At 46.7% G+C, this 26,655-nt stretch overlaps 2 protein-coding genes and 1 long non-coding RNA gene across 6 annotated transcripts in view; 1 reads left to right on the top strand and 2 right to left on the bottom strand.

Annotated features, from left to right (window-relative positions):
• Positions 1 to 4,204, bottom strand: part of LOC129714348 (dedicator of cytokinesis protein 7-like) — a 135,105-nt gene extending 130,901 nt beyond the window's left edge. For all 4 annotated transcript variants that reach the window (XM_055663893.1, XM_055663894.1, XM_055663895.1 and 1 more), the window contains exon 1: positions 4,104 to 4,204. In XM_055663893.1, coding sequence (XP_055519868.1) covers positions 4,104 to 4,150 — 47 coding nt within the window. In that variant the 5' untranslated portion in view covers positions 4,151 to 4,204. The remainder of the gene's footprint in view (positions 1 to 4,103) is intronic.
• On the top strand, positions 3,879 to 7,676 carry LOC129714349 (uncharacterized). The gene is made up of 3 exons (XR_008726339.1): positions 3,879 to 3,922; positions 5,665 to 5,796; positions 6,714 to 7,676. It is a non-coding gene; the product is annotated as an uncharacterized LOC129714349 (long non-coding RNA).
• Positions 7,677 to 12,903: 5,227 nt separating this feature from the next.
• Positions 12,904 to 19,334, bottom strand: LOC129714532 (killer cell lectin-like receptor subfamily G member 1). The gene is made up of 4 exons (XM_055664207.1): positions 19,272 to 19,334; positions 17,624 to 17,766; positions 16,160 to 16,272; positions 12,904 to 16,044 (listed from the first exon to the last, which is right to left on the bottom strand). The coding sequence occupies exons 1-4, from the start codon at positions 19,321 to 19,323 to the stop codon at positions 15,876 to 15,878; spliced, it is 477 nt and encodes a 158-aa protein (XP_055520182.1). The 5' UTR covers positions 19,324 to 19,334; the 3' UTR covers positions 12,904 to 15,875.
• Positions 19,335 to 26,655: the final 7,321 nt, after the last annotated feature.

Below are 26,655 nucleotides of genomic sequence, written 5' to 3'. Positions count from 1 at the left end.
CATTTGGGGTTGATCTGGAGAAGGGCATGTATCATGATTGTAAGGCTGAAGATTATAGAGATAGGGAAGGGATGTAGCAATGAAGTGATACCAATACCCCATTAATGCGTTTTTAAAAGCAAAGCCGAGATAGGGTTAAGGGAAACGGATACTGTGCATGAGATACAGTGATAAAGGAAAGAGTCTCACTCCTCTCATTGTCCCTCCCTGGACCCAAGGAAGCACACATTGCTGAAAAGGCACAATGCATCCTGCGAAAATCGACTGTTATTTCCTTTACAATAGGAATAGGGAATACATGAAAAAAGACTATGGGATCTGACTTGGAGCTTTACTAAGGCATATGCAGCACAAGTGCAGATAGCATTGCACAATTCTTCATGTGTTGAATTATAATTAACATTGATTGACTAATATGAACAATAACATACCGACTTATACACTGCAGTTGGTTTGCTTTTACACGCAAGTATCCTCCCCTATATCACAGCATTATAATAATATGCAAACTGTTTAAAGCGATAATGTCAATAATTTTAATATAATACTTCAAAAGAAAAGGAGGACCCAGTTTGGAATATTCAGGTGGAATTGCCCTTGGGAATAAGTGTAAAAGTACATTTACCTTTCTACATATTTTGGATGGGTTATAAAAACTTCCACATAATCAGGATGGGAATAAACACATTATCCCAGAAAGGAATATATAAAAACTCAGAACATTCACTGTCCACAAAATTCACTATCCAAAACTCCTGATGGTTCAGCATTCGGCTCACTGCTGCTTTGGTCCTGCCCCCCTGACTTTGTGACCAAGATTCAGTAGTGGTGAATTATTCTGGGGTAAGAAGTCTCTGCTGCAGTTCAGAGTCTCCTGTTTGAGTCAGTCGCTAGTGTATGTCTAAATCTGGTGGTGACATTCTGCCTTTGAACCCTGTACAGATACCTGTATGTTGAGCAGCCTGTAGAGGATACCTGTATGTTAAGAAGCCGGTAGAGATATCTGTATGTTGAGCAGCCTGTAGTGATACCTGTATGTTGAGCAGCCTGTAGAGATACCTATATGTTGAGCTGCCTCCCTGACTGTGTGTGCTGGCAATGTATTTTATCTGTCACGTGACTGCCTTGACGATGACATGCAATACCCAATGTCAAGCATCAGGCATGATGTGTCTGAGAGATGCCCGTCTTTTACTGAGACCTTATCGGATCCTGCGATTACCTCCAGTCAGAGGGCTCCCATGCCGGTGGAGGGAATCACTCTGGCCATGAGGACAGAGGGACGGAGGGACAGTGGAGTAGTGAAAGGCATGGATAGGGATGTGGAATTCATTGCTGTGGAGGCCACATCAATAGATATTTTTAAGGCAAATTCTTGATTAGAACGCGTGACAAGGGTTATGGGGAGAAGGCAGGAAAATGGGATTAGGAGGCAGAGATCAGCCGTGATTGATTTGCGGAGTAGACTCAATGGGCCAAATGGCCTAATTCTACTCCTATAAACTTGTGTGAACTTGTGTATGCCACAACGTCTGATCCCTGATCAGCCATATTTGTTTACTACAGAAGACTTGGAGCTCTGGACGATGAGGAATGATCTTATAGAGGTGTATACAGTTATGAAGGGGATAGATAGGTTGATCATTATAGGCTTTTACCCAGAATAGGGGAATCGGAAAAGGGAGGTTAAGATGAGAAGGGAAAGATTGAACCGAAGATAGATGACAAAATGCTGGAGTAACTGAGCGGAACAGGCAGCATCTCTGGAGAGAAGGAATGGGTGATGTTGCGGTCGAGATCCTTCTTCAGACAACTACTATCTACCTCTTTGGTGACCTTCGGACTATCCTTGATCAGACTTTGCTAGCTTTACCTTTCACTGAACATTATTCCCTTATCATGAATCTACACACAGTAAATGGCTCGATTGTAATCATGTAATGTCTTTCTGCTGACTGGACAGCATGCAACAAAAAGTTTTTTACTTGGGAAGCTTACAGCCCAGTGGTTATGAATATTGATTTCCCTAACTTCAAGTAACCACTCTCTATCCCTCTCCCACCCAAGTCGCACTTGCTTCTCATTTTCACCCAACAAACAGCTAACAATCGCTGCTCTAGATGTCAGCAGATCTATATCGGTGCGCTGCTCTAGATGTCAGCAGATCTATATCGGTGAGACCAAGCGGAGGTTGGGCGATCGTTTCGCCGAACACCTCCGCTCGGTCCGCAATAACCAAGCTGACCTCCCGGTGGCTCAGCACTTCAACTCCCCCTCCCACTCCGTCTCCGACCTCTCTGTCCTGGGACTCCTCCATGGCCACAGCGAGCAGCACCGAAAATTGGAGGAACAGCACCTCATATTCCGTTTGGGGAGTCTGCATCCCGGGGGCATGAACATCGAATTCTCCCAATTTTGTTAGTCCTTGCTGTCTCCTCCCCTTCCTCAGCCCCCCTGCTGTCTCCTCCCATCCCCCAGCCTTCGGGCTCCTCCTGCTTTTCCCTTTCTTGTCCCCACCCACCCCCGCCCCCGATCAGTCTGAAGAAGGGTTTCGGCCCGAAACGTTGCCTATTTCCTTCGCTCCATAGATGCTGCTGCCCCCGCTGCGTTTCTCCAGCTTTTTTGTGTAACCTTCGATTCTCCAGCATCTGCAGTTCCCTCTTAAACAATGGCCTGTTTCCTTTATCATCGTTACTTTGTTTTGCATATCTTTCATTCATCGTTCTTTATCTCTCTACATCAGGGATTCCCAACCTTTTTCATCCCGTTTACCCCAGCAACTTTAATAACACATAACAATGTTATTTCACTTGTTTACAACTAATGATGAACAGAACCAGAACCAAACACAGTCAGTCAATGTGAAATAAATATGTACAAATCCAGAATCAACAAATTTACCACAGGCGAAATTTATCTCAGGTTGGGAATCCTACTACTTCAAGTTTGTGAGTTTATTGTCATGTGTCCCTGATAGGACAATGAAATTCTTGCGTTGCTCAGCACACAGAACATACTAGGCATTTAATACAAAACAGATCAGTGTGTCCAAATACCACAATATAAATATATACACACATCATTGTCTATATCTCTCGTTTCCCTTATCCCCAACAAGTCTGCAGAAGGGTCTCGACCCGAAAAGTCACCCATTCCTTCTCTGCAGAGATGCTGCCTGTCCTGCTGAGTTACTCCAGCTTTTTGTGTGTCTATCTTCGGTTTAAACCAGCATCTGCAGTTCCTACACAAAAAGCTTTCCACTGTACCACTGAGACTACAATACAATATTTATTCCATGTCATTTGAACCTCAGTGAGGCTCAACCGAAACTCCGTTTCTACAGCCATACAGACAAAACAATTCGTACAAGACACACAAACAATTAAACACACACACACTTACACACCGACACACACACTTACACACAGTCACACAGACAGCCACACACACAGAGAGACACAAACACAGAGACACACAAACACAGAGACACACAAACACAGAGAGACACACACACACAGAGACACACACACACAGAGACACACACACAGAGACACACACATATACTTACACAGACACAATCTCCTCATCACTGTGACTAAACTAAACTACACTGTGTCTCCAGTCCGGCAAACATTTCGCACCTGGGCGGCAGGGAGGAGAGAGGAGAGAGGAGGGAGGAGGGAGGGAGGAGGGAAGGAGGCTGCCTGGCTGGGGTGAGCGGTGTAAAGGTGAGCGGCGGGGACACGGCTGTAAACAAAGCCGCTTCCAGGAGCAACGAGCGGGAAACGGTGCGGGACGGGAGCCGGACTCACACCTGCGGCGGCCCCGGTCTGGCCACGGTCCCCTCCCGGGCCTGGTCCCCTCCTTCCCCGGCCTGGGCCTGGGCCCGGCCCGGCCCGCCTCATTGTTGTCGGCTCCTGAGGTAAATTTAGGGATCCCTCCCTCAGTCAGAGTGAATTGAAACTCCCGCAGTTTCGCTCTATGTCCCCCCTCCCCCTCCACGGACTGTCGACCCCAAAGCTCCTCAAGTCGGTGAAAAGTTACCGCCGAGGAGTTAGAAGCTTCTCCCCCCCCCACAAGGGGGTTGATTCGAGCGAACTCACCGGTTAATCTTCTGAGCGAACGCGCGGCGCTCGGTTGAAGTGGCCATGGTGCTGCCGGCGGACGGGCACCCGAGCGGCGGCTCACTCGGCCCTGTCTCTCGCTCGGCAATCTCCGGGAACACTCGGCCAGGCGGGGATGGATGGGGCGGGGACTCGGCAATCTCCGGGAGCCTGGACTGAGCTGTGGAACTCGGCAATCTCCGGGAGCTGGGATGGGGCGGGGACTCGGCAATCTCCGGGAGCCTGGACTGAGCTGTGGAACTCGGCAATCTCCGGGAGAATGGAGCTGGACTCGGCAATTTCCGCCAACTAGACACCCAAATGAAAGATGATAGACACAAAAATGCTGGAATAACTCCGACTAACGTAAGAGAAGGTAGATGCTGGACTCTTGAGCAAACGACAAACAGCAGGCAGAATCAGCGAGTGGAAATGGCCATTCTGAAGAAGTGTCACGACCCGAAACATCACCCATTCATAGAAACATAGAAATTAGGTGCAAGAGTAGGCCATTCGGCCCCTCGAGCCTGCACCGCCATTCAATATGATCATGGCTGATCATCCAACTCAGTATCCCGTACCTGCCTTCTCTCCATACCCTCTGATCCCCTTAGCCACAAGGGCCACATCTAACTCCCTCTTAAATATAGCCAATGAACTGGCCTCGACTACCCTCTGCGGCAGAGAGTTCCAGTGATTCACCACTCTCTGTGTGAAAAAAGTTCTTCTCTTCCTTCCCTTCCCTCCAGATGCTGGCTGTCCCGCTGAGTTACTACTCCAGCATGTTGTGTCTATCTATCTTCGGTCTGAAGAAGGATGCTGATAAAAAAATGTTTTCTGTCCTTATCCCTGCACAGATCAAGAATGTTTAATTGTCCTTTGTACCAGGAGCAGAACAATTAAATTCTTACTTGCAGCAGCTTAACGGGCCAATTAGATTCAGATTCAGATTCAGATTCAGATTCAGATTCAATTTTAATTGTCATTGTCAGTGTACAGTACAGAGACAACGAAATGCATTTAGCATCTCCCTTTAATTAATACCAATAATTATACAATAATCAATAACAATAAATTATTCAGTACTGGGTAACCAGAACTTAACAGTGCATAACTGAAGTACATAGTGTACCCAAAATGCAGTCCATAGTAGATCGTTGTTAAGGTGAGGTTTAGGTTAGTGTCATGCAGAGTAGTTCAAGAGCCTGATAGTTGCTGGGGGAAAAGCTGTTTTTGAACCTGGAGATGATGGTATTCTGGCTCCAATGCCTTCCTCCTAATGATAGAGGTTGGATGAGAATGTGGCCAGGGTGGTTAGGGTCTTTGATGATATTGGCTGACTTTTTTCAGGCAGCGCCCCCTTTGATTGTGTTGTGGTCAATATCTGTGATGCTCACTAACCCACTGAGCTCCTCCAGCAGTTTGCCTTTTTCTCAGGCTGTGCAAACTTTTTTTTACAGATTACTTTAATCAGCAGAAAAGTACAGCTTCCATGTGAATGAGGAAATATAATTTACATTTGAATGCACATTATCTGTGGAATATTTGACTTTTTATTCAGATGAACTACATTCTGTTCTTGGAGAAAATTTTGCAGAGTTGTTGCAAAACAGCATGGACTTTGTCCAATTGTCTGGATAAAGGAAGATTCCATGCCTTTCCTTTATCTCAATGACTGTTAGTCCAATTGCAGGTAAGAAGTAGACAAGATGATCATTTATAGAGGTTTAGAATGTAAAAGCAGGGAAGTACAGCAGTACTGCAATGATAGATTAGTACGGGTGTCAGGGGTTATGGGGAGAAGGCAGGAGAATGGGACTAGGAGGGAGAGATAGATCAGCCATGATTGAATGGCGGAGTAGACTTGATGTGCCGAATGGCCTAAACCTGCTCCTATCACTTATTTATGACCATATGAACCCTTATGAACGCATGTCTAAAACAGGATCCTGATTTGAAATATCATCTGTCAATTCCCTCTGCAAATGTTACCTGACCCACTGAGTTTCTCCAGCACAGTGTGTTCAGAAACCTTCTAATCATCAGTTTGGACTCTAGTGGAACAATAACAGTGATAGAGGCATACTGCACGGAAATAGGCCATTGAGCCCAATTTGCACATGTCAACCAAGATGCCCCATCCACACTAGCCCCAACTGCTCGCATTTGGCCCATATCCCTCTAAACCCTTCCTATTCATGTACCTGTCCACATGCCTTTTAAATGTTGTTATAGTATCTGCCTCAAATACCTCCTCAGGCAGCAAGTTCCATATACCCACCATCTTCTGTGTGAAAATGTTACCCTCAGGTTCCTATTAAATCTTTCTACTCTCACCTTAAACCTATGCCCACAGGTTCTTGATTCCCCTAGTCTGGGTTTAAAAAAGCAATTCACATCTGGCACAAGATTCAAGGATAGATTAGAAAGCTGAGAGTGTTTTATTTACAAATGAAAAGGCTTGTGGATAAATTTGATGGAAATATATCAAATAATGTGTGGTCTGGACAGAATTGTTATTGGGGGGGGTCTGTTGCCTTTTAGTGTGGGGCAAGGATGAGAGGTGACAGATCTGAAGTAAGTCAAGTCAAATCAATTTTATTTCTATAGCACATTTAAAAACAACTCTCATTGACCAAAGCGCTGTACATCGGTGCAGGTACTAACGTCCTACCTACGTTACGTGCTACATACTCCTCAAATAAGGAGGAAGAGAATTAATAAGGATGTGAGGAAGACCAATCTTCCAGAGTGTGTGGTTGGAATCTGGTGTGCAGCACCTGAGGATGTGGTGGAAGCAGATTCTGTTGCAGTCTTCTCAACATAATTGGAAGAAGGATCCCAACTCAAAACGTCACCTATGCATGATCTCCTGAGATGCTGCTTGACTCGCTGAATCACTCCAGCACATTGTGTACTTTTGTGTAAACCAGTATCTGCAGTTCCTTGTTTCCACTAGATTAATATATAATTTAGGAAAATCAGGTTTTGACAATAGGTGGATTGTAAACTGATAGAACGATATAAACTGGATATGTTCAAGAGGCGTCAGTCTAAAACTATCCTCCAGCTCACAAAATTATTTTCTTGACTTTTTGTCAAATTGTGGAAATAATATATATGGCAGTGTTTTGTTATGTGCCTATTTAATAAAAGCATGTTCTTCAGTGAAGTCAGCCCTTATTTACTATTAGAATCAACCATGGCTCAGTGAATAGCACCTTCATGTCGTAGAGTTCTTTGCATAGAGTTCTTTGTTCAATTCATGCTCCGGGGATTTGAGTGCAGATCTAATCGACATGGAGAGAGGGTTTCAATCTGAGGCTTGGAGGTCTCGCCTGCTGCTCCTTTTTGATTAGAAATATGCCGTGATGCTCTCAAACAAATGGAGAATGTCCTCCCTGATCTCTCGTACTATATTTCATTCAATATCAGTAAAAACCATTGTTCTGTTCAATGTGATATTGTGATATGTGGGAACTCGCTATGTGCAAATTGGCAAATGCTTTTTCTGTGCAGGGAGCAATGGCCATATGTCAAAAGTATACCATTGACTGTAAAGCACTTAGGGGCGTCCTAAGATTAGATAAAGCCAAGCCTTTTTTCCCCCTTGTACAAGCTTTGAAGAACAAATGTGATTAAGCACAATTAGCAAATGGAGTAAATTAATTTTAATCAGTAGAAAAACAACTTCCTCATAAGTGAGGAAAATATAATTTTCCTCATAAATAATAAATGGTAATACGGTGAGTAAATAACATCTCCTCCAATGTCAGCAGGACGAATAAGCTAGTTATTGATTTCAGCAACTAGGGTGGACTACATTCCCCAATCAGCATCAGTAGTGTGGATGTGGAAATGGCTACTTCAAGTCCATTGGCTTTAGTATAGGAGTAAGCAGTTGTACAGGGCCCTAGTGAGACCATACCTGGGTTATTGCGTGCGGTTTTGGTCTCCTAATTTGAGGAAGGACATTCTTGCTATTGAGGGAGGGTAGAGTAGGTTTGCGAGGTTAATTCCCGGGATTTCATATGATGAAAGAATGGAACGACTGGGCTTGTATTCATTGGAATTTAGAAGGATGAGAGGATATCTTATAGAAACATATTAAATTATTAAGGGATTGGACACGCTAGATGGACAAAACATGTTCCTGATGTTGGGGGAGTCCAGAACCAGGGGCCACAGTTTAAGAATAAGGGGTAGGCCGTTTAGAACTGAGATGAGGAAAAACTTTTTCACCCAGAGAGTTGTAAATTTGTGGAATTCTCTGCCTCAGAAGGCAGTGGAGGCCGATTCACTGGATGCTTACAAAAGAGAGTTAGATAGAGCTCTTTGGGATAGCGGAATCAAGGGATATGGGCAGAAGGCAGGAACGGGGGACTGATTGTGGATGATCACATTGAATGGTGGTGCTGGCTTGAAAGACTGAATGGCCTCCTCCTGCACCTATTATCTATGTATCTAATATTAACAATAATCTGTCATGGACTAACCACATTGATTGACAGCTAAGAAGGCACATCAATGTCTCCAAACATAAATTCTTATTCTAATTTTATACAGACTCCTCAACTGAAGAAAAGGCTTATATATGAAAATATAAATTGTTTGGATCTTAGACCTGGGAAACGTTCAACATTAAACGTTAAAAGCGGAGAACTGCGAGCAGGAGAGCCTGCAGGTGCTGCAATCTTAAGTAAAAGACAAAGTGCTGGAGGAACTCAATGAGTCAGGCAGAATGTGTGAAGGTGATATTTTGGGGCCCTTGATACTGGTGGAGTGGACGGAAGACAGCTGGTCGAAAGCATTGAAGGGTAGGGCATGTGACGGCATCTGATCGGTGAAGAGAGGTTGATTGAGGGGTGATTCAGGATCAATAGCACTGGCCGACGACCACGCTTCAGCTGCAAGTAGCAGGTGGCGCAAAGCGATTATGTCAACGGGCTGGGAAAGTCCAGGAGTCATATGCAAGGCATGAAAGGGGAAAGACTTAACGTGGTCATCTGCTGCCCTCTTATGGTCGAGGCAGCTCGTTGAGCAGAAGACAGCGAAACTGTCTCCAGGTTCATGACAGAAGGAAGCACACTTCATAAGTACACAAAAATGCTGGAGAAACTCAGCGGCTGCAGCAGCATCTATGGAGCGACGGAAATAGGCAACGTTTCGGGCCGAAACCCTTCTTCAGACCCTTCTGTTGTCTATTTCCTTCGCTCCATAGATGCTGCTGCACCCGCTGAGTTTCTCCAGCATTTTTGTGTACCTTCGATTTTCCCAGCATCTGCAGTTCCTTCTTAAACACTCCTTAAGCACCTGCTTAATTTTACTGCAGACACGAGGCGCTGGAATCCTGAGCAGAAAACAAAGTGGTGGAGGAACTTAGTAGGTCAGGCAGCTTCAGGGGGGAATGGACATGACGTTTTGCGTTGGGACCGGAGATGAGGGAAGAAAGCTGTTATTTGCTGGGGCGGGACAAAGCCTGGCAATTGGTAGGTGGATACAAATTAGAGTTTTTTTTGCCAATCAAAACCTATCTTTGTGTTTTATGATCCATATTCTGTCCCAAATTGTGCGCCGCGCCTGCTCCTGCTTACAAGCTTCAGAGCACTACACATTCCCTGTGGAACTATGTGGCATCTGTTTGACACGATTCATCCACCACAGACTCTTCTCACTGATCAACTTTGCCATGAATGAGTGCCAGGGCAATCTATCGAAGGCGCGTCAGTTACGATTGAATACTTAACTAGCGATTCCAATGAATGGCGCCTGACTGAATTGGACAACAGACGCGAACGCCTGGGGAGCTGGGGAGGGGTGAGGTGGGAGTAAAGCACACACTTGTCAACCTGTTTTGCTATTCGTGCCCAAACTATTCTAACAGCTTTGATCATTGCCGTCTGAATTATTTACTTTTATTACGGTTTGTAATATTTCTCGGATGTTGGTGAGAAAACCAGTTACATAATCACACACATAAATAAACAAATAAAGTGCAGTTCGGAGTTTGTTTAATAGTCTGATGGCTGTGGGTGTAAACCCGCATCTGCAGTTCCTTCCTATTTCTACACATTTCTTGCACACCTGCTTTATTTTACTGGGGACACTAGGAACTGCAGATGCTCGATTCCTGAGCAGAAAGGGGGAGGAGAGGAGGGGGGAGGAGGGGGGGGGAGAGGAGAGGGGGGGGGAGCAGGGAGGGGGGGGGGGGGGGATGGTGAGTGGTGTGTGGGAGGGAGGGGGGGGTAGAGGAGGGGGAGGGAGGGAGGGGGGGGAGAGGGAGGAGGGGATGGGAGGAGGGGAGAGAGGGGGAGAGAGAGAGAGAGGGAGGGAGAGAGGGAGGGGGAGAAGGAAAGAGAGAGGGGGGGAGAGGGGGGAGGGGGGAGAGGAGGATGTACTGAAGAGGGGGGGTGAGATGAGGGGAGGGGGAGAGGGAGGAGGAGAGGGAGGGGGGAGAGGGGGGAGGGAGGGAGTTGAGATGAGAGGGGGAAAGGAGGGGGGGGAGAGAGGGGAGGGATGAGAGGATTAGAGGAGGGGGAGAGGAGGAGAGGGGGGAAGAGGAGGGAGGGTGGGTAGAGGAGAGGGGGGGAGAGGTAGAGGGGGGGGGAGAGGAGGAGAGGAGGGGAGAGCAGAGAGGAAAGGAGAGGAGAGAGGAGTAGAGGGAGGAGAGGGGAGGGGAGAGGAGAGGGGGGAGAGAGAGAAAGAGAGAGGGATAGGGAGAGACAGGTGGGGAGAGAGGGGAGAGAGAGAGCCTTTTTTACTCAACCCAAACAACCATTTGCAGGCAGTGCTTTTTTACTTCAACCTATCTATATTTTCATTTTCAAACCAAATTAAGGGTACTCACAGTGCTGTAGGCATGTTCAATGTCATTCAGAGCTCAGTGACATAGACTAATTGACAGAGCTCCAGCTTGCAGAGATTAAGTAAGGCACACCACTTCCTGGTTTTATAGTCCCTCCCCCTCCCACCAGCAGGAGCAGCAGAGAGAATGGGGAATTTTGTAAAAACATTAATATATCTGTCATTTTTCATCGACGGGAAAAATCCGCGGCACACATATGCGGCGGAGGGGGGCTCTGAGCGAGGTGGTCAAAATTGACGGCCGTAGGTGGTGGCGTTCTCTCGGAAATCGCAGCACAGATGGCCAAAAACCGGTCAAGAACATACTTTTAGTAATATAGATATATGGTGCTATTTCGGGCACAATATGAGTGAATCTATCAGAAAAAGGAAACGGGTAAAACTCTGCACTTCACTAGAGAGGCACATTGTATAGCGGTAATGCTACTGTCCCACAGCGCCAGAGACCCGGGTTCGATCCTGACTGCGAGTGCTGTCTGTCCGGCGTTTGCGCGATCACTCTGAGACCGCATGGCGCTTCTCCAGGTGCTCTGGTTTCCTCCCACACTCCAGAGATGTGCAGGTTTGTAGGTTAACTGGCTTCTGTAAATGGTCCCGATTGTGTAGGATAGAACTAGGGTAAGGGTGATCGCTGGTCGGTGCGGACTCGGCGGGCCGAAGGGCATGTTTCCACGCTAAACTAAACTAAACTACATGGACAGCAAAAACAAATAATCATGGGATTTGATGATGGTGTGTGTGGTGTGTGGGGGGGGGGGGGGGGGGGGGGGGGGGTGGGGTGGGGGGGGAGTTAATAAAATAACATTCTGGAAGTTAATTGCGGTGGAGAAGGCTACTCCACCCCCCCCCCCCCCCCCACCCTTCCCCCTCCCCCACTCTCCATGTGGCATCGTCGAGCAGTAAACGATGGTCTTGCCAGCGACACCCAAATGATTTAAAACGGATGCAGACGTAAAACTGAAAATCAGGTCGGATTTGCATTAATACCTTTACTCCTCATGTTGCTCTCTATGGCGAGACCGCGCGTTCAGGCGCAAATTACCACATGGTTCCATGCCACGGGATAAGCTCCTTTGGCCCATACAAGTGAATATTAATAGCATCGAACTGTAACGTCCTAATCTCTCCTGACATAGAAACATAGAAACATAGAAAATAGGTGCAGGAGGGGGCCATTCGACCCATCGAGCCAGCACCGCCATTCATTGTGATCATGGCTGATCGTCCCTTATCAATAACCGGTGCCTGCCTTCTCCCCATATCCCTTGATTCCACTGGCCCCTAGAGCTCTATCTAACTCTCACTTAAATCCATCAATTGATTTGGCCTCCACTGCCCTCTGTGGCAGGGAATTCCACAAATTCACAACTCTCTCTGGGTGAAAAAGTTTTTTCTCACCTCAATCTTAAATGACCCCCCCCCCTTTAATTCTAAGACAATGGCCCCCTGGTTCTGGACTCGCCCAACATTGGGAACATTTTTCCTGCATCTAGGTTGTCCAGTCCTTTTGTATGTTTCTATAAGAATGACAAAGAATAAGGCGAGACTCCAGGAGCACAATGTAACACATTTATTTAATTAAACATCAACATAGGTGGGGAGGAGAGTGGGGATGGGGGGGGAGATGTGGGGAGGGGGAGGGGGGAGGAATAAAAAGCGGAAAAACTGGTTCATTGCATCGGCTGTGTGAAGGAATGGCAGATACTAGTTTAGACCGAAGATAGACACAAAAAGCTGGAGTAACAGCGGGGTAAGCAGCATATCTGGAGAAAAGGAATACCTGCCGTTTTGGGGCGAGACCCTTCTTCGGACTGTGAGTCTGGGAAAGGGGAAACGAGAAACATAGAATGGAGATGTAGAGAGATATATAGTACAAATGAATGAAAGATATGCAAAAAAAAGCAGTAACGATGACAAATTGAAACAAGTCATTGTGAGCTGTTTATTAGGTAAGAACGCGTTACAGATAATCACTCAATAACTTTGAAGCTGATACAACTTGGGTTGGGGAGGGTTGCAGGGGTTATTTGATGTTAGATAAATCAATATTCATACCACTGGGGTGTAAGCTGCAAAAGCGAAATATGAGGCACTGCTCCTTCACTCTGACAATGGAGGAGGCCATTGCATTAAACATTTTCAGTCGTGGGGAACCCCCCAATTTTTCTGGTAAATGCGCCTCTCTCATTCTAAGCTCATGACCCTGGAGAAATCTCTGAACTTCGGAAAGCTGTCCAGCGAAAGAAGGGAGAAGGCGAGGCGGCATCGCCCATCACATCCAAGTGGACGTTCGGAGAGAGACCTGGGGCTCTGCACGGCCAGTTAAAACACCGAGCAGAGGCAACTAACCAGCCCACAGTAATCCCTGTCGGACACCGTGCCGGCTGGAGTGTGGTGTTCAGAACTGAGCGCCGGCATCAACCCTTCCCCCTGCTTCTTACAGCAGCCCTCACATATAGCATCTCTTCACCGAATCTTGGGGTGATACATTGCTGAGTCAAGGGTTCCCACTGGGTTGCCAGCGCAGGAGTGCACGGCCCGATTTCATTCGTTTATAACGTAACGTTTCTGGTGGTACAGTGGTAGAGCTGCAGCCTCACAGCGCCGGAGACCCGGGTTGGATCCTGACCTCCGGTGCTCTCTGTGTGGAGTTTGCCCGTCCCCCTGTGACCGGGTGGATTGTCTCCGGGTGCTCCGGTTTCCTCCAACATGCCAAAGAGGCGCAGTTTTGTAGGTTAATTGGCTTCTGTAAATTGTCGCTTGTGTGTAGGATTGTGTTAGTGCACTGCTCGGCGGCGGCGTGGATTCGGCGAGTATCTCTAAACTTAAATAAACTAAACTAAACTGAACTAAACTAAACTAAACTGAGCTGAACTAACGGGCGTAGCATGTGAGTGGTTGACTGGAGCAACACGAGGACTAAACTCAACCGATGCCGTGTCCCTAAGTGCAGAGTGGGGTGGCAGTGAATCAGATTGCTCCAGGGATCATTTCCAAATTCATTTCCCATTGATTGATAAGGTCCCACATAGGAGATTAGTGGGCAAAATTAGAACACATGGTATTGGGACTAGGGTGCTCACATGGATAGAAAATTGGTTGGCAGACAGACAACAAAGGGTACGAATTAACGTGTCCCTTTCAGAATGGCAGGCAGTAACTAGTGGCTTGGTGCTGGGACCTCAGCTATTTACAATATATATTAATGATTTGGATGAAGGGATTAAAAGGAACATTAGCAAAATTGCAGATGACACAAAGCCGGGTGGCAGTGTGAACTGTGAGGAGGATGCTATGAGGATGCAGGGTGACTTGGACAGGTTGGGTGAGTGGGCAGATGCATGGCAGATGCAGATTAAATGTGAGGTTATCCACTTTGGTGGCAAAAACAGGGAGGCAGATTATTTTCCAAATGGTGTCAAGTTGGGAAAAGGGGAAGTACAACCGGATCTGGTGGCCCTTGTTCATCAGTCACTGAAAATAGGCATGCAGGTACAGCAAGCAGCGAAGAAAGCGAATGGCATGTTGGCCTTCATAACACGAGGAGTTGAGTATAGGAGCAAAGAGGTTCTCCTGCAGTTGTACAGGGCTCTCGTGAGGCCACACCTGGAGTATTTTATGTCGTTTTGGTCTCCAAACTTGAGGGAGGGCATTCTTGCTATTGGGAGAGTGCAGCGTAGGTTCACGGGGTTAATTCCCAGGATGGCAGGACTGTCATATGTTGATAGATTAGAGTGGCTGGGCTTGTACACTCTGGAATTTAGAAGGATGAGAGGGAATCTTATTGAAACATATAAGATTATTAAGGGGTTGGGCAGGGAATATGTTCCCAATTTTGGGGGAGTCCAGAACCAGGGTCCATAGTTTAAGAATAAATGGTAAGCCATTTATAACGGAGATGAGGAGAAACCTGTTCACACAGAGAGTTGTGAGTGTGTGGAGTTCTCTGCCTCAGAGGGCAGTGGAGGCTGGTTGTCTGGATGCTTTCAAGAGAGTTAGATAGAGCTCTTGGAGATAGTGGAGTTAGGGGATATGGAGAGAAGACAGGAACTGATTGTGGATGATCAGCCATGATCACATTGAATGGCTGGCTCGAAAGGCCGAATGGCCCACTCCTGCACCTATTGTCGATTGCCTATTGTCTATTAGATTCCCTACACATGGCAGTAAATGCCGGCCGTGCCAGGCACGCCACATTTTGTAATATGGTCCTCCGGTCAACAGCTCAAAGGAATTGAGCCTCAAACAGCAGAGAGGTTCTGGACGATCTGAAAGTGCTGTATAAGGTTCCCATGGATTTCATTGCTCTCAGAGTGAAGCTGTTCCAATAGGGCACATTGAAGGGCTAGGGCAGATGGCTTCAGAGTGATGGGAGGGAATAATTTTGTGGGTTGTGGGGGTGGAGGGGGCGGGGAGAGAGGGAGATCAAGGAAATATTTTATACACCGTTTGTGTTCCTGCTCTAACTCGTTGCTGCTGGATTGTTGTAAATAGGCAATTGAAGCTTTCGAAAAGAGATTTGATAGAAACTAATGTGCAGTGCTGCAGGGAATGTAAGCTAGTAATTTCGGAATCATCGGTGAAATGCTCAATATGTGTGGGTAGGAACTGCAGATGCTGGTTTACACCGAAGGTGGACACAAAATTGGAGTCACTCAGCGGGTCAGGTAGCATCTCTTGAGGCAAGTAATATGTGACGTTTCGGGTCTGAAGAAGGGTCTCGACCCGAAATGTCACTTGTTCCTTTACCCCAGATATGCTGCCTGGCTCGCTCAGTTACACCAGCATTTTGTGCCTATCTTCGATAAAATGGTCTACATGGATTGCTTAATCAAATGGCCTTCTTCTATGCTATAACATTCCCACGACATGCTCATCGTGAACAAACTGGTTCTTTGCCATTTTGCATTAACTGTGACATTCAGAAGGACATCGATGAGCTGATTTCTCACAGACCCATTTCATAGGAGTCGTACACGTTGAAGCATTCAAATATGTGCCCGAATTTATCACCCCACAACATTCTTTACAGTTGTCCCCACCGCTGCAACCACAGGAATCCGGAGTAATCGAACTTCTGCAATAAAACAGGACGTAGAAAATAACTGTTAATAGGATTCCTACTTCAATCTTAGCTTTGTTTCTGCATTCAGAGATATGGAACAGAACGTGCGATTGGAAACAAAACTCACCCCTCAGAAGCGGTATAAATGGTTCCGTCCACCCAGTGCCATTGTTTTGCATCGCCTGCATTACGACGAAGACCAATCCAGTGAGAATCTGAAAGATTACATTTTACAAAGCCCTGTCGTGGAAACGAAAGTATTTCAGTACACGTGGCAATAACGGTTGAATGTCAATGTCAGGGTCAAATACTTTAATTATCAGCCTGTTAATTGAAGCACAACTCTTTACATCCAACCAGCTCGATGCCCTGCCATAACGGGGTGAACAATATATGCGATGATCAATGTTTAATACTACCTCAGTTGGTGATGTGTATGTGTTTGCCACTTTCCAGAGGGCGTTTCAAGAGGAATCCCCCGACTAGAGGGCAGGGCTGATACGATGTAGAGGGAGTTAGATGTGGCCCTTGTGGCTAAGGGGATCAGGGGGTATGGAGAGAAGGCAGGTACGGGATACTGAGTTGGATGATCAGCCATGATCATATTGAATGGCGGTGCAGGCTCGAAGGGCCGAATGGCCTACTCCTGCACCTAATTTCTATGTTTCTATGTTTCTATGTTTCTATGTATCATACACCCCCTCATCTGGTCTATGTTAAACAATCTATATGTATTCATTGGGTGGCACGGTGGCGCAGAGTAGCTGCTGCCCTACAGCGCCGGAGACCCGGGGTCGATCTTGTCTCCGGGTGCTTGTCTGTACAGAGTTTGTACCTTCTCCCCATGACCTGCGTGGGTTTTATCCGAGTTGGTAGTATGGGTGGGGAGAGGTGTACAAGGGAGAAAGGGGGGGGGGGTGTTAGTCAGAGGTTGCCTACAATTGGACACCTCTACATTCACATCGCTGGGTTTAAAGCTATCCAAGCAGAATATGAGGTGTTGTTACCCTGGCGGACTATGAGCTGTTATCAAACGGTAATATATATATGGCGGTTATGCCTGCTCTGGAACAGCTGGGGCTCACACATAGCCCGTCGGCTCAGTATGTTCAAGCGAACAAGCCTCCAGCGCTGTGCTGGCAAGGCCCGGACATCAAGACGTGAGATAAACCCCTGAACAAACAAACCTTCTGCCTTCCCAGCATCGTTGTCACGTACTCTTATGCCCCTGTCCCACTTTGGAAACCTGAACGGAAACCTCTGGAGACTTTGTGCCCCACCCAATGTTTCCGTGCGGTTCCCGGAGGTTGCAGGTGGTTGCCGGAGGTTGCAGGTAGTGGAAGCAGGTAGGGAGACTGACAAAAACCTCCGGGAACCGCACGGGTGGGGCGCAAAGTCTCCAGAGGTTTCCGTTCGGGTTTCCTACGTGGGACAGGGTCGTTACTTCTACCTCATTCGGACATTCTTTTATTGAACTTTTATATCTATAGAATCGACTTTCCCCGGCCTTGCGGCACATGACTGTGACCGAGCAATAACAACTCGGTATCTGTGGGTCGGTGAACAGTTTGATCAAATAATAAACTCCTACCTGTTCATCAATACTGTTAATGACAACGAGATTGGAATTATTTGACGCACAGTATGAACTGGCATTCCAAGTATCTGCGCTTGAGGAAAAGTAATAACAGTGTTGACCGAACCAGCACCATCCTTCCGGACAAGGTGGCGAATCTGTAACGATATTGAGGTAAACATCAGATGCAGCTTGGTCGCTACCAAGTGGCTGTTTTAGTCAGGGGATGATCCTGGGGCATCTGGAACTGAAAACCCTCATTCGATGTCCAGTGCTGGTTCGAGCCGAGGCGTCGCATTTGAGCGCTCGGGACCGCCTCAGGGATACACACAGTGCCACGTTTAAATTACTGGGTTACACAATGGAGACCATCTCACTGGGTGACGTGTGGAAAAGCTTCACGGGGTAGAGATGGGACCACGGTGGGTATCCGTATCAGGAAGGACAGAATAGTCAGGACTTTTCCCTTTCATAGGGAGAAGGCTGAGAGAACCCGCAATTAAAACGACGAAGCTGGCGAGGCGGTGGATGGGAAGAGGAGATTTCCTGGGAGCGGACAAATCAAATGATATGAGGCTGTCACCATTAAAACGACGACTCCAGTCAGAAATTTAGGTAAAATTCGACCACTTTATCTGACCACAGAGACTGAAGTAGAACGCAAAGTACTTGACGAACTTAGTGAGTCGGGCAGCATTTCTGGAGGATATGGATTGGCGAGTTTCTGAATGGGATTTTTCTGCAGACCTTCACTCTGAAGAAGGATCCCGTGCAGAAACATCGCCCATCCATGTCCTCCACAGTTGCTGCTTGACCCGCTGAGTTACTCCAGCACTTTATATTCTACATATGTTTCCAGCATTTGCATGCCTTGTGTCTGCAGTGATTGAAGCAGATTGTGTGTGACTTAGAAAATAGGTGCAGGGGTAGGCCATTCGGCCCTTCGATCCTGCACCGCCATTCAATATGATCATGGCTGATCATCCCAATCAATATCCCACACCTGCCTTCTCTCCATACCCCCTGGTCCCTTTAGCCACAAGGGCCACATCTAACCCCCTCTTAAATCTAGCCAATGAACTGTCCTCAACTCCCTTCTGTGGAAGAGAATTCCACAGATTCACCACTCTCTGTGTGTAAAAAATATTTTTCTCATCTCGGTCCTAAAAGACTTCCCTCTTATCCTTAAACTGTGACCCCCTGTTCTGGACTTCCCCAACATCGGGAACAATCTTCCAGCATCTAGCCTGTCCAACCCCTTGAGAATTGTGTAAGTTTCTATAAGATCCTTCCTCAATCTTCTAAATTCTAGCGAGTACGAGCCGAGTCTATCCAGTCTATCTTCATATGAATGGATGCATTTACTGCCCAGATAAGCTTCAGCTAGAGAGGCTTCCACTGTCACAGTTGTGTCAACGTATCTGTTGCTGACACCTTCATCCACTGGTTGATTTCCTCTGGTCCTGGTCACCAGCAGAATGGGATACGTGGCAGGGAAAGATTAACATAACCTGACCTGAAATGTCGCCTGTCCATTCCCTCCACAGACGAGTTACTCAAGTACTTTGTGTTTTGGCCAACATGAGCGGTTTTACAGTGCACTACTCGGGTAGATTCTGGGATAAATAAGGTGGAAATCTGTTCAGCTGATTACGAAACTTACACTGCCCCTGGCGGAAAATCTCAGCTTTAAGTTGGATGAGTGTGTTGTTCATTTCTTCATAGGTTCCTGCAACTGAAAGAGAATGGACAATTGATATCGCTGGCGCTGTTTCCCAACAAACTCATTCCCACCCTCATTCCAGACCCTTCAAGCCGCAATTATTCTCCTGGGGGCAAAGACACTCGTTTTATCGTGGGCCCTGTGCCACCTGAACCCAATGAGGCCACACCGCCAGCACAGAGGCACTGGTTATCACATCAGTCACATTACTGGTCAAATGTAAAAGATGAAATGTTTGTGAAACGGAAATACCACCAATCTGAATTTTGAATATATGATCAATGTCAAGGTGTGTGTGTGTGTGTGTGTGATGTGTGTGTGTGTGTGTGTGTGTGTGTGTGTGTGTGTGTGTGGTGTGTGTGTGTGTGTGTGTGTGTGTGTGTTGTGTGTGTGTGTGGGTGTGGGGGGGGGGGTGGTTGATTGTGATTGTGTGTGTGTGGGGGGGGGGGGGGGGTGATTGGTGTGTGTGTGTGCGTGTTATTTGTGTGATTGTGTGTGTGGATTTGTGATAGTGATAGATAGATAGATAGATAGATAGATAGATAGATAGATAGATAGATAGATAGATGAGAGAGATAGATAGATAGATAGATAGATAGATAGATACCGATGGAGAGAGAGAGAGAATATCAGAGCGAAAGAGGGAGAGAGAGAGAGAGAGAGAGAGAGAGAGAGAGGTGAGAGGAGAGAGAGAGGAGAGAGAGGGGGAGAGAGAGAGAGAGAGAGAGAGAGATGAGAGAGAGAGAGAGATAGAGAGAGAGGGAGAGAGAGAGAGAGAGAGAGGAGCTGACCGTGAGGCGGGGGGTGACCGTGAGACACAGTTATCCTACTTTAGAGTTCCAAAGATTAAGAAGAATGAAGGTCAAGAGAAGAGAGAGCTGAAGGGGCAACAACAGCAGAGGTTGTTGGCCGTGCAGATATAAAGATACAAAATATCGGGAATGATCGGGTTTGCTCACTGCATTTCATCAAAATATTTCATCAATAATGCCTTAGTTTTGATGAAATGCAGTGAGCAAACGCGATAATTCCCGATATTTTCTATCTTTCGTGCAATCACCCTATAGAGCATGGTTACACCCCTATGGATCTATATACGTGCATATTAGCCTTTTAAATACGGGGGTTGTGATTTTAGGACGTTGGGCCTTGTGGAGCACACCTTCCCCGATTGAACGGAAAGTAATTGTCAAATATAATGAGGCAGCTGAGCGAAAAGATAATTTGATGAATGCCTTGATATTGTAACACCATCCTGCATTCAGTAGACCACCTTAACGCTTGAACCATTGTTTCTCGCCCACTATTGAACTCACGCCTCTCGCATTATTATTTTACGGGTTATGCATATCCTGATGATTGAGATTATGGTTTCAACGTCGCAAAAAAAAAAAACTTACTCATTATAATCACAGCGACGAGGGTCAAACACGACAACAGAGTGGAGAGACTCATAATGGTGTATATAGTCGGGAGAGACCATCTTCCTAGGGCAGACTTTTTTGCTTGGTCGCCATTATCTGCAAAATGCAAGTGAAAGTCATTGACGAAAGCAGGAGATACAATGGCCGAATGGAAACGCCTTCAACACGTTCATGGTTTATATCAGGAGATTCTATGAACTGACCACCACACACTTCTCTTCAAAGTAAGAACCGTAATTCACGGCAGAGTGTGATCTAAACAACTCATGGAATGCAGCAGTTGCCAGTTCTGTACAAGTTCCACATAACAGACTCAAATTATAATTGTAATTCGGACAGATGAACACAAGGTACAAGGAAGCAAGAGCATTCTCTGCCTCAGAGGGCGGTGGAGGCAGGTTCTCTGGATGCTTTCAAGAGGGAGCTAGATAGAGCTCTTGAAAAATAGCGGAGTCAGTGGATATGGGGAGAAGGCAGGAACGGGGTACTGATTGGGGATGATCAGCCACGATCACATTGAATGGCGGTGCTGGCTCGAAGGGCCGAATGGCCTATTCCTGCACCCATTGTCTATTGTCTATTGTCATTCGCCACCTCCATTCTTCCTCATCAACGTTTCACCACCTGCATCCCAGAAACATCACTTTCGGAATGTGCTACTAAGCTAACTGACACTGTTCTCAATTCCATCTCATTTACAGGATCTGATCAATTTCAACGAGCTGGGCCACTGATATGAAGCAGACGTCAGTTCCTTTGGCTAATATCTACCTGGATTCTAACCATTAGGTTGAACTTCAATGTGTGTTTCCAAATCGTAATTTATCGCCGTGCTCTCAGCTGAATATGTTTTGGTTTTTAACAAGGGAAGGGGGAGGGGGGGGTGCAGGGGTGGGGGGGGGGGGGGGGGGGGGGGGGGGGGGCGTTGGGGGCGGGGGGGGGGGGGGGGGGGGGGGTTTGTGGCGCAGGGGGATGGGGTGCAATCGTAGAGATGCAAGTTCTTGTTTACACCGCACCTGGAGCAATTGCATTTTTTTTTAAATGACCCACATGGTCATACAACTTAAAGTCTGTTCTGAATGTCATAAGATGTAACGAGTTCTAACTCTTGATGCCGGATTCTAACCGCAGTAATCGGATCTAGGGATCTCGAGAAGTCACTCGGTCATTTTTGTCCGAACCACACTCTCGGACTCGGTTTTTTATTTTTTACCGACTACTACGGGTGTGTAGATACACACTCTCAGTGGAAGATCAGCCGGGCTAAATCTACCGTTCTTGCCCAGCTTATAAGTGTTGCCAGTTGCACCACAATATGACTGAATGTCACATTTTCTCTGCAAAAATGAAATCGCAAACCACCACCCTTGTCATGACGTGTAGGAAGGAACTGCAGATGCGGGTTTACACCGAAGATAGACACACAATGCTGGAGTAACTCAACGGGTCAGGCAGCATCTCTGGATAGAAGGAATGGGTGATGTTTTGGGCCTGAAGAAGGGTCTCGACCCGAAAGGTCACCCATTCATTCTAACCAGATATGCTGTCTGTACCGCTGAGTTACTCCATCATGTTGTGTCTATCTACCGGTGTTATAACTACAGCCTTACACGTGTGGTTCAAGCCAGCAGCGTACCACCATATCCCAGCTTTGAATTAAACAAATAACGTGGAAACAGGCGGAACAGTTACGCCACATACGCTCAGGTTTTTAGCATATAGTAAGAAACCGGAGGACCCCGAGAAAATCCACGCGGTCACTCACAGGGACAACTTGCAAACACCTTACAGGCAGCACTAGAGGCCGAGTCTCTGGCTGGCGAGCGTCACCTTGCCTCCCTCAATGCTTCTGAATCACTTAGACATATAAATAAAATCAACATCTGTTAAAAGCTTCAACGCATTAACAAATCCGTGCTCCCGGATATTTTTAAACAAATACTCTGAAATACCACAAAACGATCGGACAAGCGGTAGTGAGGTACGAAGGTGAGTATGTGGAATGTATGCTTCAGTTCTTGAGGACTGCTACTGGGTCTTTTGTGTCAAGTCAAGTCAAGTCAAGTTTATCGCCACGTACACATACGAGATGTGCAGTGAAATGAAAAGTGGCAATGCTCGCGGACATTGTGCAAAAAGACAAACCAACAAACAACCAAACAAACTACAAACAGAATGGAACAGAATCACATATTATTTTACATATTAAATATTGTGGGCGGAAGGAAAAGGGGAAACAAAACAGCAATTTAAAAAAAAAGCAATAGAGTGGTTCAGTAATGTTGGTCCCTGGTGAAATAGGAGTTTACAGTCCGAATGGCCTCTGGGAAGAAACTCCTTCTCAACCTCTCCGTTCTCACAGCATGGCAACGGAAGCGTTTGCCTGACCGTAGCAGCTGGAACAGTCCGTTGCAAGGGTGGAAGGGGTCTCCCATCTCAGTCAGTGATAAGTCAGTTTTCCTCGTAGCGGATTGCTGCAAATATGCCAACGAATGCCGTTCCGTGTTTGACTGTAATCTACAAATTATATTGTTGGTGTTTACCTGGTTTCAACTCCACCGGGGGTCTTTTGATTTCTCTCGTTGGCCTGGAATAAAAGTAATCGATATTTTGATAATCCTCATTTGATTCCATGTTCTCACACACACTTTGTCTCCCTCAACACCGTGAGAGGCAGTGGGAGAGATGTGACATCTGGTTCCTCGTGTTGAACCTCCAGTGCTCAGTTGTGAAGAACCTGTTCTGCTGTATTTTCTGGTGCGTGACCACTTCTGCTTCCAGTTGGAGTGTGGTCCAATTTCCATGTCGTGTATCAAAGAGCCTAGAGGAACCATCAGAGTTTCCAATCCTTAACGCGGTCTCAGACAATCTTTTATTATACAGATCACCGCGAAAATGTAAATGCTCACGGCCAGTAAAACCCCAGTTGGAAAAAATGACCCCAGAAGAGATCAGATATTCATAAACAAATACGATATTGAACACGAAGATTGTTTCTGGGATCTTATTGCACGCTCCATTTTTCAATACTAATACGTGTCTTTGCACCACTTCCCGAAACCGATGTCACATCATCACATTTTCATGGAATTCTCCAACAATGTTCCCACACCTGTCAGCCCGTGTGGAAAGTTTAAACAGTATTTCGCTAACTCCAGTTCAATTGAGTTGACCCTTGGCGGATGTCAGAGGTTATGGGGAGAAGGATGGCGAGATAGGTCAACCATGACTGAATGGCGGAGTAGACATAATGGGGCGAATGGCCTAATTCTAGTCATACCCCCCTATGACCTTAAGGCCTTATGATTTCTGTTCACCTGGTGTATACTCCATGGCACTGAACTCCTGTTCCAGTCCATGTGTCCATTCCATTCTGGACGCACTACATTCAAATAAGTGTACACACAGTTCAACAGTTCCAATATACTCGAGTTCTACTGTCTGTGTGCCCAGTCTATTGAGTGTGTACTCTAGATTAAGTGATACTCGCATCTGCATCGTGCTTTTGGCTATACATTGCTTCATTTGCCCAAATAAGTGAATGGGAATGAAGATTCTTGATTAGTACAGGTGTCAGACGTTATGGGAATGAGGCAAGAGACTGGGGTTAGGAGGGAGAGATAGATCAGCTATGACTGAATGGCGGAGTGGACTTGATGGGCCGAATGGCCTAATTCTACTCCTATTCCTTATGACCTTGTGACCTAATATTGTGCACTCATTAATTGTGATCTAACGATGGAGGAAAGACCATTGATGAATCAACAATGTAGTGCAGTCGTTTGAATTACATTGTGTTTTGTTATTGTGCAAAGTAGGCGCGTGTGTGGGGGACGAGAGGACAGTTTTATTCTTCTTGTATAAAATGCCCAACTATCTTGGCGTACTCCTGCTGATGTGGGAAAGCGGAATCAGACTGAGACGGACGAGAGGAACTTTACCGAAATGGTTCAAGATGGTATTTCTTGCGAAAAAGCTGACAACAAGACAAGGCCGTTGAAGCCGTTTGCTGGAACCGTTGAAAAAAATAACCAGACATGTAAACAGGTCCACACCAGCCTAACCGATGCTTGGTTTTCAATCCTGAACTGTTAGCATGCGGGTTTGCCAGTTTATAGCTTTTAGTTTCGATCAGAAATATCAAATAATCTACAGACCCGCATGTGTTGGGATGTGGAAGGAAATTAATTGCAGAAAATTCTGTCGGTGACTGCGCTTCCTCTCAGTTCGTGGTCAGCGACACCTGTTTGGGGATGAAGGCCTCCATGCTCTAGTGCACGTCTACACTCCAAACGCACCTGTTGTGGCTGTTTTTTTGCGGTTTTTAAGCTCGCGTTGTGAACTTAATTGACCCCTGAACGGGTCCGTGTATTAAAGGATATGAGCCAAACGCGGGCAGGTGGGATAGTGTTGGGCCGACGGGCCTGTTTTCGCGCTGTGTCACTCTACGACTCTATTAATGTACCAAGGCATGTGCTAATGTTGTAGTTGTGTCCTTTCACACACACGCTCACAATCTCGCACTTCTACCCTGTCCCACTTAGGAGACCTGAACGGAAACCTCTGGAGACTTTGGGCCCCACCCAAGGTTTCCGTGTAATTCCCGGAGGTTCCCGGAGGCATTTGTCAGTCTCCCTACCTGCTTACACTACCTGCAACCTCCGGCAGCCACCTGCAACCTCCGGGAACCGCACGGAAACCTTGGGTGGGGCGCAAAGTCTCCAGAGGTTTCCGTTCAGGTCTCGTAAGTGGGACAGGGGCATTATTCTCCACACTCTCGCTTTCACTTCCACTCTCTATCGCGTAGCTCCGCCTCATCATGAGGTCATAAGTGATAGGAATAGAATTAGGCCATTCGGCCCATCAAGTCCATTCCGTCATTTAATCATGGCTGATCTATCTCTCCCCCGAGCCCCATTCTCCTGCCTTCTCCCCATAACCTCTGACACTGTACCAATCAAGAATCTATCTCTCTGTCGTAAACATATCCACTGACTTGCCTTCTGTGGCAAAGAATTACACAGATTCACCACCCTCTATAGAAAAAGGGAATTCTCCTCATCTCCTTCCTAAAAGAACGTCTTTTAATCCTGAGGCTCTGATCTCTAGTCCTAGACTCTCCCACTAGTGGAAACATCATCGCCATATCCACTCTATCCAAGCCTTTCACTATTCTGTGTTTCAATGAGGTCCCCCCTCATTCTTCTAAACTCCAGCGAGTGATGGCAATGCGTCCATAATATGTGTGTATCCCATTATAGGATCCATCTGATTCTTAGGTGCGTAAACATTAGCTGAGTTTGGCTATTTGACTGCGTCGGCCGTGTTCTCCCTCTATTCCTCTCCCCGCTGCATCCACCTGCTCAGATTCCGATTTGCTTCATTCTCCTAACACAGCATTGCAAAAGCCCACATGCCGAAATATGTAGGAAGGAACTGCAGGTGCGGGTTTACACCGAAGATAGACACAAAAAAGCTGGAGTAACGCAGCGGGACAGGCAGCATCTCTGGAGAGAAGGACACAGTGCTGTTTCCGGGTCGGGACACAGTCATCGTTTGGTGAGCGAGGCGTGTGCACTATATTGCGTGGGGCACCTGGTCGTAGCAGTCCATAGGTAGGACAGATGTAATGGAAAGGCGATGTCCCCTAGATGGCGGGGAAGAATCATTGTCGGAACAGGTGTTGCCCCTCCCGCACTGATCATGTGAAGTGTCAGGGGTGGAGGAGTGGGTGTAGAGGGATCAGAGGGGTCGTGACGTCACGGACGGGATGGTCCCCGACGGAAGCGGAAATGTAGAGGGTTGGGAAGATGATGCTGGAGGTGGAATGTCACTGTAAATGGCAAATATGGCGAAGATGCAGGAACATGGCCCTTCCCTCTATTCATATCCACACCTCA

Source organism: Leucoraja erinacea, chromosome 39 (genome assembly GCF_028641065.1).
Source record: "Leucoraja erinacea ecotype New England chromosome 39, Leri_hhj_1, whole genome shotgun sequence".
NCBI lineage: Eukaryota > Metazoa > Chordata > Chondrichthyes > Rajiformes > Rajidae > Leucoraja > Leucoraja erinaceus.
The sequence above is the reverse complement of the archived record's forward strand: the minus strand, read 5'-3'. Positions and strand labels throughout refer to the sequence as shown.

Excerpts from the sequence above, each read along its gene's own strand:
- LOC129714532 (XM_055664207.1), bottom strand. The coding sequence starts at position 19,323 with ATGAACAACACACTCATCCAACTTAAAGCTGAGATTTTCCGCCAGGGG. Across the intron at positions 17,767-19,271 it reads GATTTTCCGCCAGGGGCAGT|ATTCGCCACCTTGTCCGGAA; the intron begins GTAAGTTTCGTA and ends ATATCGTTACAG. Across the intron at positions 16,045-16,159 it reads ATTTATACCGCTTCTGAGGG|AAGTTCGATTACTCCGGATT; the intron begins GTGAGTTTTGTT and ends GTTTTATTGCAG.